At 43.4% G+C, this 15,181-nt stretch overlaps 2 protein-coding genes across 2 annotated transcripts in view; both read left to right on the plus strand.

The window, feature by feature from the left end:
* The window catches only part of MICU2 (mitochondrial calcium uptake 2), a 70,038-nt gene extending 67,661 nt beyond the window's left edge, over window positions 1–2,377 (plus strand). Inside the window, exon 12 of the mRNA XM_083737018.1 lies at window positions 397–2,377. Within this exon, the coding sequence (XP_083593144.1) occupies window positions 397–501 (105 nt within the window). The 3' untranslated portion in view covers window positions 502–2,377. The remainder of the gene's footprint in view (window positions 1–396) is intronic.
* A 132-nt stretch (window positions 2,378–2,509) lies between these two features.
* ZDHHC20 (zDHHC palmitoyltransferase 20) overlaps window positions 2,510–15,181 on the plus strand; it is a 49,381-nt gene continuing 36,709 nt past the window's right edge. Inside the window, exons 1-2 of the mRNA XM_083737104.1 lie at window positions 2,510–8,166; window positions 9,553–11,463. Coding sequence (XP_083593230.1) covers window positions 11,304–11,463 — 160 coding nt within the window. The 5' untranslated portion in view covers window positions 2,510–8,166; window positions 9,553–11,303. The remainder of the gene's footprint in view (window positions 8,167–9,552; window positions 11,464–15,181) is intronic.

The following is a 15,181-nucleotide window of genomic DNA, read 5'->3' on the forward strand; positions in this document are numbered from 1 at the left end:
TCCATGGAAGTTAGCAGCCAGGTTTCTAATGGCCATAATGGATCAAGGTTAATGGGACAAGTCCAAATAACTTAATTCATCATATTCAATCGTCTGTTTATTTGCTGTCCTTTATATACTGCTTCTGTGAGTATACTCGAAGTGTGATACAAATGAATAAGAGGATTGGGGAGGAACAGAAAAATAAGCAGATGAAGTACTCTTGTTCCTAGCTGCTCATAATGACTAGCTGGAATGGCCACTCCAGAGACAGCTCTTGGTGGGGAAGGACCAAATGTCATTGGGTTTCATCCAAGTTATTGCCTTGCCTCTCTATCTGGTATAGCCAGCTTTAAAAAAATGAAACTTAAATGCAGTGTGGTAATTAATGTTGTTTTTTATTAAAAACAAAAACAGGTGCCTCAGCAGCAAGGAGTTCCAGGTTACTGGAAATGTGTGAAAAGGGAGAGCATTAAAGGAGCAAAAGAAGTCTGGAAACAAACTGGGAAAAGTCCCTTCTAGAAAAAAGAGCATCGTTTTACAACTATAAATGTCTGGGTTTGCTTTTGGTGTATGTTTGTTTACATAATGGCTATATTTGATAGAATAGAATATCTTTATACAATTGAGTGTTGAACAAATGTATTTTCTCATTATAATTCTACAGTATTTATCAGTATAATCACCATTGATGGGGGACTATTACAATTTCCAGATTTCATAAGGTGTTTTAATTTCCAATAGTACTGAAGTTCTAAAAAATGGATACTATCAAAATCCCTGAATTGATCAGTCTACCTGGAATTTAGTAGAAATTTCTCATTTTGCATTTGTTTCATAAGAAAAGCACGTTCTGTTAACAGGGCTGAAAGACCTTAAAGGATATCCTGTGACCAGAAAGAAGAAAAGCCTGAAACCTACAACTCCAGAATGAATTTTATAAAGCAACAATCATTTTAAAACTACAATCCTCAGCTGCCTCACAGATTTCACTAGTTCTGAACAATTACTGGACTGAAACTTTGTATATTCCTGTATATTTTTCTTCTAATTTATACAAATATATTTTTGACTATTCTGTTTGCAGTATGCTTTGCATCTCTCACTCCAGCCTGGAAATAGGAACATGTTTACATAAACTGGAAGACTGTAAATGGTGTGAATTTGTATAGACAAAAAGTGGCATGCAGTCAAGAAATGGGTGGAAAATAAAGTGTCTTTTGGTAGATATAAATTAAATAGCTTTTGGCCATCCTTGACACTGAGCTTGGCACTTACCTTTTCTCTGTGGGCTTGCTATGACCGTAGTGGTTCAGCTTTGCAGAGCAATGAGCGTCTTGATTGTTTCAGGAGAAAAGAGATTGAAATTGGGAGGGGGAGTTAACTAGACCTCTAACTTTAGTATAACTAGAAATGGGAGGGAAGTTAACTTGAATACAAATAAGAAACTGTGCAATGCCAATCTGTAATTTAGACACCAGCAGCCTCTGAGCCAAATCCAGTCTGCTGGGGACAGGGCTGTTGCCATGTTTGAGGCAAGGATCTCTCTAACCCCCACCACCATGGTCTCTCCCCCTCGCCTGGAAATGAAGGCGGGGATGGCTGTAGCCACTTCATTCGCTACTTTGAGCACCCAGCTGATCACAGCTTCCCCATCCCACCTGCTGCTTTCCCTGGTAGTGTGGCCTGATGGTGGGTGGAGATGGAGAACAGCACTTAGCCTGCCACTGAGCAGAGAAGTGCTGTTTCTGTTGATTACTTATGTTACAGTTTTAAAAACCAATAAAGCATATATATAGAAAAAGAAGTGCTGGGTGAAGGAGCCGCCAGCATCTTCATTAATCCAGAAGGGCAAGGCATTCTGGTGCAATAAAGAGAGGCATTCTGGTGCAATAAACAGCCACTGTTCTCTGCTGAGCACTGGGCCAGAGCGAAAGTGAAGAAGAGAGAGATGACAGCCCCTGCCCCAGCGGTTCTTCTGAGACCCTTGGGCTCAAGCAGTAGCTCCATCATTCCCAGCCCAGTTGGTCAGTATCAGACAGCCCCAAAAGCAAGTGGTATATTGTAGTCGTGGCAACAGGACTTGCTGGCAGTCAGAGTCCTAGCCTCTTATGCTATCCTTGTAATGGCCTTCATGTAAAACTACTGTGTTGAAAGTAAAAGGCAGTGTTTCTGTGCTGGAGAGGAGAGGGCTAGAAATTCTGGATGGGTGGGTGCATGCATGCGCTTGCGTATACATCTGCATGTTTTGTGCGAGGGTATATGCATGAGTGGGAGAGAGTGCTGCGTGATTATGTCTTGGGTGAATGCATGCCTAGACTGACCATATCCAACGCTGGCATGTGGTCCTCAGACTACGAAAGCTTGGCCACCCCTGTAATAAATTGAGCAAACATAATTGTGTCTGTTATTTGCTATCGTACTTTCCTAGTGGAAATGATTGACACTGTGCTGTGTATATTTATGGCACAGTAATTTATTCACCGGGGGGGGGGGGGAGAGGAAATGCCTGAATGGCCGCTATCATTGACTCTGCTGCCACCCATTATGTCTCTACTTCAACGTACAATAACTCCCTGCCACCCAAAATCCTCTATTAGCAGTTCACTCCAGATTCTTTTGAGCTATGCAGCCTTGGAATAGTGATTGTTGTTATCTGCTGCACCCATATAGCACAGTCCACATGCCTAATTAAGATAATTAGACTCCAGCCTGTTCTTCTGTGTGGTTCGTTAAGAACAGCTCATGGTTCACAAAGTCCTGTCACCTGTTTTCTCCGGAAATTATTCAAAAATTCAGTCACATGTCCTGTTTCATAAAGAAGATGTCAAGTCCAGTTCATAGATAAAGAACCATAAGAAAGGAGAGCAGATGCTTTGAAGTTGCCCATCAACCATTAGGGCAATTAGGACAGTTCCTCTGGGCATCAAATGGAGCAGCCACACAGGTCACCTGGTCACAGCTTTTCCCCAATACAAAATTTCTGTTCAAATTATAATCATTATTGATATGTTTGCACCAACACCTGTAAATTAGCATATGCAGAAATCTGCATCTTTCTTTTGTCCCCACACCCTTCTTTTTGTAATTTTCTTTATGCATCAGTGGCTATCCTTGGGGCCTACCTGTTTTTAAGTATGCTTGCATCTTTCTTTGGGAAATAAAATACTACCACTCTCCCACAAGGTGGAGCCCTAGGTTTTCTAGTAGTCCCTCTCCAGAGTCAACATTCAGAGACTAATTTGATGGTTTCTAAAATGGGAGAGAAAATGTCCGTGTTTAATATGCTCATAGAATTGTAGAGTTTGAAGGGACCCCAACTCTAGTCCAACCCCCTGAATGCAGGAATGTCAGCTAAATCATACATGACAGATGACTGACTATCCAACCTCTGCTTGAAAACCTCCATGAATATCTAAATTTAGCCTGTGGGTGCAATCCAGAGAAAGCTAGGCCTTGAGCAAGGGCATTTAAGCATGCTTTCAAAATGCATAATTTATTTCAATGCTCTTGATAAATTTATGATAAATGCTCTTTATCATACCTCGTGGCTTTTTTATGTTCTAATGTATAATGCAGTTCTCATCCAGTGTTGTGGCTTTTTGGCACTGCAGCAGCATATTAATAAAAGTTGATATATGTTAAAGTCATTGAGTAATAAGGGTCAAGACACTGTAAATATAAGATCTTTTGAAAGAGCTTTAAAAATATATATACTTGGCTGTAGATCAGTGATAGAGAACCTCTGGTTTGTGACTTAATTAAGAGCCCACAAGATTCCTAATTTGGCTTATGAGGCCATCTTCCTCAACCATACCCACCAGGCCCACACCTGTGTCATCATATGGCAGGTATGGGGCAAGTGAAGACACAGCAGCAAAGAGCAAACAGGAGCTTAAAGTCTCAACAGTTTCTTGACAAGCAGGGCTCACTGGCCAGTGCTGACTGCAAGCCCCTTGAAGTCCATTGGCAAGTACAAACCGGATTAAAGCTGGCCCTGCAAACCAACATTTCCCCAATGTAGGCCAGCTTTACAGACAGATTTGCTGGTCTGCAGAGGAAAAAGGTCAGCTTGAAGAAACAGTTTGAATCCAAACAATATTGACAAACAGGCAAAGCAGGTCTTGCTGTCAGTACCAATCAGCTGACAAGCAAGTCCCACCTGACATCATAATGTCAAGTGATTAACAGGTGTGTGTGGCCCTGGCCACTTTTTTAAAAATGGCCCATGCAGGGGAGGCTAGTTATTGACCTGACCCTTAGGCTGAAGAAGGCTTTCCAGACTGTCATAAACTCCAATCTTCAAAGAGGTCATTTTGCCACCATTGGAGAGCTGCTGCTAAACCTTGGACAGTTGCTTCCAAATAGTGTAAATGGTGTTGCTTGGTATAAGGAACTTCTGTATTCGTAAGGGATTTCTGGAGCCAGAACTCAAGACCAAAGAGCAATCTGGGGCAGAGGGAAAATCAGAAGACAGACTAGAATCACAAGGCACATCAGTGCTCCAGTAGACCTTATTACACAAACAAAGCTCCACAGGAAGACAGGAAGCCCTCCTATACTCCTTACTGCCCAGGAGCCTGGGTTGGGTCAGTTGGGTAAGTTTTTAACTAAGGCCTGTAATGACTCAGAGCTCACCTGAGGCAATGATCAGCACTGGAGCAGTGGTGAGCAGTTTCTGACCGTATTAACAATGATCAAGATCTGGATGTTTCCCCAAAAATAATAGAGCTGGTCATTTAAACTGGTTTTGTTTAAACTCAAAGAGTTTAAACAAAAATATGTTTTTATAAAGTTTGTTATTGCTTTGGTGACTCATTAATTTCATTTGTATTTTTGTATTTATATTGTATTATATTGGTTTGGTTACACTGGAAACTGCTTTATTTGCTTGGAAAAAGTAGGGTAGAACGCTTAAAATAAATAAGTCAGAGACCCAGAGAGATTAAATGCTGTCCTTGCTGTTCTAGCCATGAGGACATTAGGAACTGCAGGAGCTATGAGCTTATTTAGCTGTCCAAAATACGCTTCTGCATACACAGCAAACTTTTCTAGAAGCAACCTGGTTTTCCTCACACAAGGTATCTGCTCAAAGTTCTCCTTGCACAAAATAAATAGCTGTCGTGTATGCAGAGGAGGAACTTTGGACTCTGGCCAAATACAAGTACATTTCACTAGATAAGCTCATATTGATTCTAGTGAGTAGCACAGAAAACCAATGAAGTGAAGTTGATAGGGTCTATCACCTGGGACTTCAGTATGTGGGTCAAAATCCTCACTGAATGCAGAAATACTAGAATGAAATATGTACAGGACAGAATACTACATTTCATTCCAGTATGAGCTCAACCTCGGCACGCTTTTTCAAGTGGAACATGGGAAATGTTAACACCATTGGAGAACCCCATTACTGTATCTGCCTTGAATTTTTGAGATACAGGAACAAGTTGGTGTGCATGTTCAAGATGGCGGTGTGTGCTTCAAGTATGAACATTAATACTTCTGTTGAAAGACACACGAGAAACACACACACACAACCACCGGCAGTGTGATATCTGCCATGAAGACTGAGACATTGAATTAAAACAGGTGTACATATACAGTAAACAGGTCCAGTAAATAGGTTCCACTCTTGAAAATAGGAACACACTAAGTATATCAAGTGAGGGATGAAACTGGAATTTCCCAGCCTTCCAAGGGAAATACAACTTTGATGGACAAAGTAATAGTTAATTCGAACATGGGAAGCTGCCCTATAGTGAGTCATTACACTGACTGGCTGCGCCTCTCCAGGGCTTGAGACATTCCCAGCCTACCTGGAGATGCTAGGATTGAACCTGGGACCTGCATGCAAGGTGGATAATCTACCCCTTAAATGCTTTATACTGTTCCACATTAAAATCATCTAGTCGAAAAAGTTTTATTACCATTTTCAATTCTATATTTTGTTCCTATGTCTACTTATGAATGTGGCAAAAGTTTGTTGATACATGTAGTACAGGGAAGCCAATGTATCAAGCAAGTTCTGTATTTCTGTCCTAGCAGGATTGATATCAGCCAGGTAAAAGGATTTATAAAAATTGTGTCTAAATGCTTTTTGGCATTACAAGAATCTGCCCCTCTAGCATCATGCATCAGAGTAATATTCTTGGACTTCTGCTGTTTCAAGCAGAAATCTGGGAGTTTACTGGCCCGTTTGCTTTCCTAGTGCTTAATTTTATTATAAATCTGGTGTTGCAAACCTGGTTCTACATTATATCCAAAGAGTTTCCAAAATAAATAGTTCAGATTTGTTGTCTTTTCATTTATACGAGATGTGAATAATGATTCTCTCTCTCAAAAAAAGCCTTAAATGCATCCCAAATAATTTGTAGAGATCCCTTACATCTGCTCTCAGATATCTAATCTGCATTAAAGCTGTGTTAAGCACGAGAGAGGCCTCTTTTTCTCGAGACTGCAATAGTAACCTTTAATACGACAGGCCAATAGTTTGTAAAATTAAGAGGACCAATTCCAACAGTTATTGTGAATTGTAAAAATTGATTAGGCACTAAAAAAATAGTGTGGCCTAAAATGTCTGTGGAGTAATAGAGAATAAATATTTGGTCACATTCTGTTGGATGGTGCCTATTCCAAAGGCCCATGAGATCCAAAATTGCTTTAGCTGCACCCCCCAGCACCAAATAAGCGGCATATTTCTATCTAAGATAGTGTTGTATAAGGGCAAACTGCTGCTGTGCTATAAACTTGAATATACCTACCCACCTCAGCTAAAAAGAAAGGGCTGTGTGTGTGTGTGTGTGTGTGTGTGTGTGTGTGCGTGCAAAGCAGTTGTAGGGAACATTTTAAGCCTGATGGCCACATTGCCTCATGAGCAACCTTGTGGGAGCCACATGCCAGTAGCGGGCAAAGCAATATGATATTGGGGGTCATGCGAGGCATAAGTCAAAACATCTGGAGTGCCCCAGCTGTTAAAAGCCATTGGTCTTCAACTGGTAGGTCAGGACCTGCTATCAGGCCACAGCCTGATCCAAGGTAGGTCACAACAGGAGTACTTCCACCATATAATATATGGTAAAAGATTAAGAAAAGGGTCCCCAAACACTTGTTTGGGTTAAAGATGGGACCCTGGGTCTGAAAAGGTTGAAGACAACTGCTCTAAGGCAATGGTTCTCACATTTATTTTATATCAGACTGGAAAGTGTAGGGGGTCTTGACAGAATACTTAATAAACTATTTCTGGCCTACAAGTCAAAGCACATACCTAACTCTTATTTTAGTAACATAATCTTGCCTTTCTGATGTTGTAAGAGGAGCATTTGACTCAGTACCTCATAACTGGCTATGGACCAGACCGGTCCGCTAGGGTACCAATACTAAGCTTTTGAACTGCATGAGGAATTTGTATACCGACATGACCTTGAAAGCTAAGATAGGAGCCAATCGTCAACTATCAGCTAAGACTCCAGTCCCAAAGGTAGTCCAGCAAAGATGTATTTTGGTCCCTTTACTGCTTAATTTATATTTTGAACAGGGCTGCAGCTTCTTTGAAGATGAGACCACTTCTTTCCTCTAAGGTTGGCCAAGGTGTTGTGCCATCTTATGATACACAGAGGATGCTATTCTAATTTCTGATATGCAAATGGTGTGTGTACACTACCAGGTGATTGTTTTTTATTACATTATTCACTTGAGTACATTTTTGTACTCAAGTGCCTCAAAGCAATTTACACCGTAAAAATAAAATAATAAAGACTTGAAAGTCAGATAAAAACGGCAACGAAGATGAAAATACCCATCCAACAATATATTTTAAAGGAAGAAGTCCTATCCACCTCACATCAAGGCTGAATACAACAAAGGCCACTGAGTTATCCTTGCAACTAAAAAATATAAGCCTGGAGGTACAAAAATGTTTTTGCCTTGTGCCAAAAATCAGGCTGTTATGGCACCAGGCATGTTTCCCTGGGGAGAGCATTCCACAAATGTGGAACCACTACTGAAAAGGCCCATTCTCCTGTCATCAAACTCTGCAACTCTGTCTTATTCCTAGGGTGAATATTTTTAGCAGAAGTGAAGACTCTTGCACATTTTTTTTTTGCTGCAGTGTGAAATGTATATGAAAGTACAATGGAGATGTATTTACCATTATTGTTAAAGTTCAGAAGGGAATCGTGAGAAATTACCGTATTTTTCGCTCTATAACACGCACCTGACCATAACACGCACATTGTTTTTAGAGGAGGAAAACAAGGGAAAAAACATTCTGAATGAAACAGTGGATGTATCATTTTTGGGCTTCATGCTGTGGCCACAGACATGTGATCTGATGGTGAATTTGGGATGACCCAATGCAAAGATCCTGAGAATCCCTGTGGATCCATGCTCTGTAACCACGTTTTTGCACCATTGCAGCCCCAGGCAACAGTGGGTGCGTGATTTTTTTGGTGCAGGCTGTAGCCATGGACATGCTATGTGATCTGATGGTGAATTTGGGGTGACCCAATGCAAAGATCCTGAGAATCCCTGTGGATCTATGCTTTTTAACCACGTTTTTGCACCATTGCAGCCCCATGCAACAGTGGGTGCGTGATTTTGGGGGGGCAGGCTGTAGCCATGGACATGCTATGTGATCTGATGGTGAATTTGGGGTGACCCAATGCAAGGATCCTGAGAATCCCTGTGGATCCATGCTTTTTAACCACATTTTTGCACCATTGCAGCCCCAGGCAACAGTGGGTGCGTGATTTTTTGGTGCAGGCTGTAGCCATGGACATGCTATGTGATCTGATGGTGAATTTGGGGTGACCCAATGCAAAGATCCTGAGAATCCCTGTGGATCTATGCTTTTTAACCACGTTTTTGCACCATTGCAGCCCCATGCAACAGTGGGTGCGTGATTTGGGGGGGGGGCAGGCTGTAGCCATGGACATGCTATGTGATCTGATGGTGAATTTGGGGTGACCCAATGCAAAGATCCTGAGGATCTATGCTTTGTAACCACATTTTAAGTGGGGAGGGAAGGAAAAACACAGAAGGGACAAGGAGCAGGAGAGGGGTGTGCAGAGAAGCAGCTGGCTAAGAATGCAGGAGAGGGGTAGGGAGGAAAGGAAGGCAAAAGTTTTCCCCCACCCAAGCCAGCCAGCCAGCCATCTCTCTCTCTCTCTCCCTCCCTCTCTCTCTCCCTCCCCCCTCTCTCTCTCCCTCCCCCCTCTCTCTCTCCCTCCCCCTCCCCCCTCTCTCTCCCTTCCCCCCTCTCTCTCCCTCCCCCCCAGCAGCACCGGAGCTTGCCTGGAGGGGAGGGGCTTTCCCTGCTCTTTGTTCCGTTTCAGCAAACACAGCAAGGAAACAGAGAAGGGTGGGCAGTAAGACCCTGAGGCAGAATGCAGGAAAGCAGCCGCTTCCTCTTTTCAAGTTTCGCTTCTCTGTGCAGCGTGCAGCCCCGCGATTTGATTTTTGCTTGATTTTTCGGCTCCAGGGACCACACATTCGCTCTATAACACGCACAGACATTTCCCCTTCCTTTTTAGGAGAAAAAATCTGCGTGTTATAGAGCGAAATTTACGGTAATAGATTTACTGTTCAGTCAGAGCAAGTATGTCACACGCAGAACTTGTTAAATTCATTGCAAATTTCAAAAAGCGCTTGAAATTTAATAGGCGTAGATGGGGATGTACAAGTGAATTTATATGTGGTGTCTAACTGTAGCAAGAATAAACTAGTCTAATCCATTATGCTCATTTGTATTTTATTTCTCTCTGTAACTGTTATCTTTTAACGTGCATGAGCTTATTATTTGAATTAATGCTCAATATGAAACTAAGTAGTAAGAAGACTTTATGGAGAATTTTAGCTGCCTGCTAAAAATACATAAAATGTAAAACCGAACTGAACTTCAAGTGTGATGGGTGTGCAAAGCCCTGTGAAGCAAAGCATTAGTCTGTCAGGTTTAGCCTCACTTGATTCAGCAGTCATCCTGCTTTTGAATTTGGATGAGGGTAGCAAGCGACGAAAATTCATTAACCACAGCTAGGAGAAAAAGAAAACATTGATTTCTTTCTACCTTAGCTGGCATTGTCAAAATCAGCACAGGGATGTGAAAGTCTCAGGTTCTAGGCAGGGGCCTCTTGACAATTTGGCCCTCAATCTCAAACCAATTTATTTTAGGAACACTCAAATCTCACCCTCTCCATTGCCCTCCCACTCTTGTAGGGGGACTGAGGGGCAAGCTCCATAGCGCGGAGAAGAGAACATCTGAATAGAACAGCCATGGGTTGTGTGGCATAAAGTGCCCAGGGCCAAACATGGGCACTATTGACTATTTCACGATCTTTCCATGGTACCACTTGAATGGAGCTAGTGGGTCATAGCTTGAAAAACATTTCAGACTTCCTTGACAGGTGAATGATGAATTCTGTTCATCAGAATAGCTAGGATCTTCTATTTCAGACTCACCCACAAAATGAAAGACTTGGGGTCAGGGGTGTCCACTAGAAGAAATATAGGGAGGGGAGAGAGAGCAGGTAAGCCCCACCACACATAATTGATCACATGATGCGGTTCTCAAATACCATTTGAATGGCAATGCCCATCAACTGGGGGGGGGGAGCGGCCCCTTCAAACATTTTATTGGGGGTGGGGGCGAAGGGACCTCATTCCCTACACTTGAGGTGAAGCGTTCGCTGAAGCGCAAATTCAGGACCAGCGAGGCTCGAAATCTCTCTCCCCCCATCTTGTGATCACTAAACCAGGAGATTGTTGGGGGGGTGTGGTGTGCACGAATGCCTCTTCCGACGACCCCGAAGAACGGTGAGCTTCCCTGGGCTGCGAGGAGGACTGCAGAGCCGAGGGCGGGAGCGCTTTTTCCGCGGAGCTGCCTCGCCCCTCCGCCCCGTGACCTTGACAAGAAGCGGAGGTCTCGGAAAGCCGAGGCGGCCTTTTTGCGTGAGGGGAACGAGAGCGGCCGAGGAGGGCAGCCGCTCTGAAGTGCAAGGAAGCCTATTCGGGCAGCCAGCGAGGGAGGCGTCCTCCGTCCGCCTCAGGAGCCCTGCGTCTCCTTCCCTCGCCTCGCCGCGCCGCCCTCTCCCGCTTCCCTGTCAGGATTTTGTTCCGTGAGGGTAGCGAAGGCGCCTCTTCTTCGTCTTCTTCCCGCCCTCCCGAGTCGCAGCGCAGAGGAGGCCGGCCGGCCCTGCCCCCTTAGCAGGCGGGCGGGCGGGCGGGGGTGGCTGGCTGGCAAGGCGGGCGGGCGGGCCGAGGAGGCTTCGCCGCAGCGGAGAGCCGAGAGGCGGTTCCAGGCGGTGGGAGCAGCAGCAGCGGCGACGCAGATGGCTCCTGCGGGCGGCGGCGGAGGCTCGACGGCGGGGAAGATGGCGCCGTCGCACGTCCTCAAGTGCTGCCAGAAGGTGCTGGCGTGGGTGCCCGTGGTCTTCATCGCCCTGGTCGTGGCCTGGTCCTACTACGCCTACGTGGTGGAGCTGTGCTTGTGTGAGTAGAAGCGGGCTGGGCGGGCTCAGGAAAGGCGCTTCCTGGGATGCCCCTGAAACCGCCGCTGTCATGGGGGTTTGGCGGCGGGGTGAGTTTCGGGTGGAGGCCCTCTTCATCTCCACCACCACCACAAAAAATAAACATTAAACGTTAATGGTGGCAAGGCAAGTCTTGTGCTTCCTCCTTCCCCAAATCAGCCACCGCCTGCCTCGTTACTTCCTCCCTGCTGAGCAGCAGCCCTGAGGTGCTCAGCCCAGCAGCAGCGGTTATTCGTGGCTAAAGGGTAAAGAGACCTGTTGCCTCTTTTTCGCCCTGGTATCTGGCACTGCCATATGCACAGGGTCTGTCCTGGGTGGTCTGCTACGTTTATGAATCTGGAAAGAGGTAGTAGCAAGCACCTCTCTCTCTCTCTCTCTCTCTCTCTCTCTCTCTCTCTCTCTCTCTCTCTGCACTCCGGGTTGTTAAAGTGGATTAGAGGCTTCCCTTCGAGGCTTGGCGCTGAAGGGAGCCGGAGGAGTAAATCCACCCTTTTGCAGCTCTGATTTGTGAATGCAACAGGGTATTTCTAGGACGGAGCAGTGCTATTCCATGCACGTTTCCTTGAAAGCACCCTTGTGTTCAGATTGTAGCCTAAATAAGCCCCTGTTTGGTGTCAAACATCAGAAGTGTGCATAGGATTGAAGCCGGAACAAGCCCATGTCTCGTGTTAAAATCTTGGACGCTTTAGGTTTTGTGGGACGGTGTTTAACTGATGTGTGTTTGTTAGTAGGCAAATGCTGGTGTTACTCAACATTGCGCTATGCTAAAATCCTTGGGTTTTCACTCTTCCCTGTAAGTTTTTGCTTCAGTTTTAATTCATTTGAGGCTGCCGTTAACCATGACCCTATGGTGCTTTGGTTGATGCTAAAATGTTCTTGTGAGTCCCTTTCGTTGGACAAAATTTTAGTGGAGAGCTTGCGGGCAGGAACAGCAGTCCTTTAGCACTCCTGCAGTGCTTCATTGTGCTTCTCTTGTCATTGCTCTTTTGAAAGCATACATTGAACAAGGTTCCTGGTGAGATAGTCTGGGAAGGGTCTGATAATTGATCCTTATGGGTGGTAGGGTAGTTTAGCATAAGACACTCCACCCCAAAGAGAAATAGAATGATGATTTCAGAGATAAATTTCAATTGTATGGTAAGACATTAGCATGAGTCTAAACCTCTGCTGTTCATGAAATGATTATGGGTGCCTCTTCAAGATCACTGAATACAAGTTGCTCATTTTAACAGCACTTGTCCCCGCAATTAGGCTAATTAAAGGAGATGAAAGGATAGATTTTTGAAAACAGGCTTCATGCATATTTATTTGCTGAATGGCAGATATGCTTTAGTGATTGCAAGTAAGGAGTTGTTAACTCATCCAAAGTAAAGGAGCTAAGATTATTCGAGTGCATTCCTTCCAATGAGCTTCCAGCCTTGACCACTCTTCTTCTTCTTCAACTTTTGAGTTACTTCATAGCCATCCTTAAAGCTCTTTGTCCTATAAATAATAACATGTGAATGTTCCGTGTTGTAATATGGGAATATTTACAAAAAAACTTGCTGTTTGTTTTCCTCTAGAATTAATTTTTTTAAAAATAAAATATAAAAAGGGTTCAATATTCCTGTTTCACAATCTGGAACTTAAAACAAAATAAAAACATAGGGTTCTGCCATCCATGAAGAGAAGGGCTCCTGCCATTCACAAAGGGCTTTTTCATCCTTGGAGGAATTCTGCAGATTAAGGGTGGGGGATGCATTTTACCGATTTCCTCTTCCCTGTTGCTTACAGTACCACATCCTGCACTGTTCTGCAGGACCCCTAAGCACTGTAGATTTTCAGTGTGTGCAAGGGAAAGGGAGAATTAGCATTGTGTTGATCCAGATCTCTAAGCAGAAACTCCACATACACAAGCCTAATGTATATAGACTCAGTGTGTGCAGTTTGTACCCTGTAAATATAGAGTACAGATTGTATAGAGAGCATTTGTGCATACTACAATGGTACCTTGGGTTACAGACGCTTCAGGTTACAAACGTTTCAGGTTACAAATAGTACCTTGGGTTAAGAACTTTGCTTCAGGATGAGAACAGAAATCGCGCAGTGGTGGCATGGCAGCAGCCATTAGCTAAAGTGGTGCTTCAGGTTAATAACAGTTTCAGGTTAAGAACGGAGGTACCACTGTAGATGTATGCACTTTGCAGAAGTTATGGCTGGCTGAGGGTGAGGCAAGTGGCATGCATTAAATGTCCCCTATTTGAAACAGGGCTGGTATATATGCTATACTGTATCATAAAGCAAAGATACCACTGATCTGATTATTTTATTGAAACCCTTTCTGATGTTGGACTAGGTTACTTTTGTTATGAATTTATTATGACGGCAGTACAATGCATATAGCATTTAACATAACCTCATACAGGAAACTTAAGATGTTAGAGTGAAATGTGTTAATATTCATAATGTTTTCAGCAATCAAGGCTTCATCTATATCCCTGTCCTATGAAGGTTTTATTGGTAGAATGCCTGAAGGATTGACTTAAACATACTTTTTAAAACTCCCTAATTCTAGGTCAAACAATTGACATTCACAAAACCAATGGCTTGGAATATTTTTTCAGGTTCTTTGTTCTTTCTTCCATGGAGTGTCTATTGCCACATGAAGGTCCAAGCTTGGTTCAGACATTATGATCTCAAACTTAGAATGAGCCATGTACCCCCTTTGCCAAGTTTCAGCAAAGATTTCCTTGCTTCTTAAACCACGTGCTTTCCATAATGCCTGAAACTATGACTTAAACACTTCCTACAAATTAGAATATCACACCAGGATCTAATCCTGTTTTGATAACTTGGCTACTAAAACATAGTTTGTGCTAAATTATTATATCTGAACTAGGCCATCTATATCTCACATAAATACATAAATATATTGAAACAAAATTCTAAGCTATATGTTTCTTCAGTAAAAAAGAGTTAATTATTCTCAGGAGTTATAGCTAGCAGGCATATGGGAACCTCAAAAAGTTAGCAACTGCTTCGTAAAGCAAATGTGTGTAACTTATGGCTCTTATTTTGGTGGATTAATCTTTGACTGTTAAGTCTGTGATCTTCCTCTAGCACCCCAGATTCTTCTTCTTTGGCAGTCACTCATAGCTGAGTAAGATTGTCTTCTATAAACACGGTTTTAACAGTTACAGATAGGTAGCCGTGTTGGTCTGTTGTATCTGAAGAAGTGTGCATGCACACGAAAGCTCATACCAAGAACTAACTTAGTTGGTCTTTAAGGTGCTACTGGACGGTTTTAACAATGAGTCTGTAAGGGACTGTGGAGGCCAGTTCTGGATCCACACGTCCTTCCACAGTGGGGATATTGGTTTCTGGGCGGGAGTTGATCACAGTGTGGATTTGCCAAGTGTGCCTTCCTCTTAGCACGTTTCTCTCTTGCGTCCTGAGTTCGAGTGTCTTCAAAGCCCATGACACCTTTGGTAAAGGCTGTTCTCTAACTGGAGCGCTCGCAGGCCAGTGTTTCCTAGTTGTCAGTGTTTATACTACATTTTTAAAAGATTTGCCTTGAGACAGTCTTTAAACCTCTTTTGTTGGCCACCAGCATTACACTTTCAATTTTTAAATTCAGAATAGAGTAGTTGCTTTGGATTAAGATAGGGAGGATAAAGGAGAGGTAAAATGTTTAGTTTTGG

Source organism: Podarcis gaigeae (genome assembly GCF_964106915.1).
Source record: "Podarcis gaigeae genome assembly, chromosome: 4".
NCBI classification, from domain to species: domain Eukaryota; kingdom Metazoa; phylum Chordata; class Lepidosauria; order Squamata; family Lacertidae; genus Podarcis; species Podarcis gaigeae.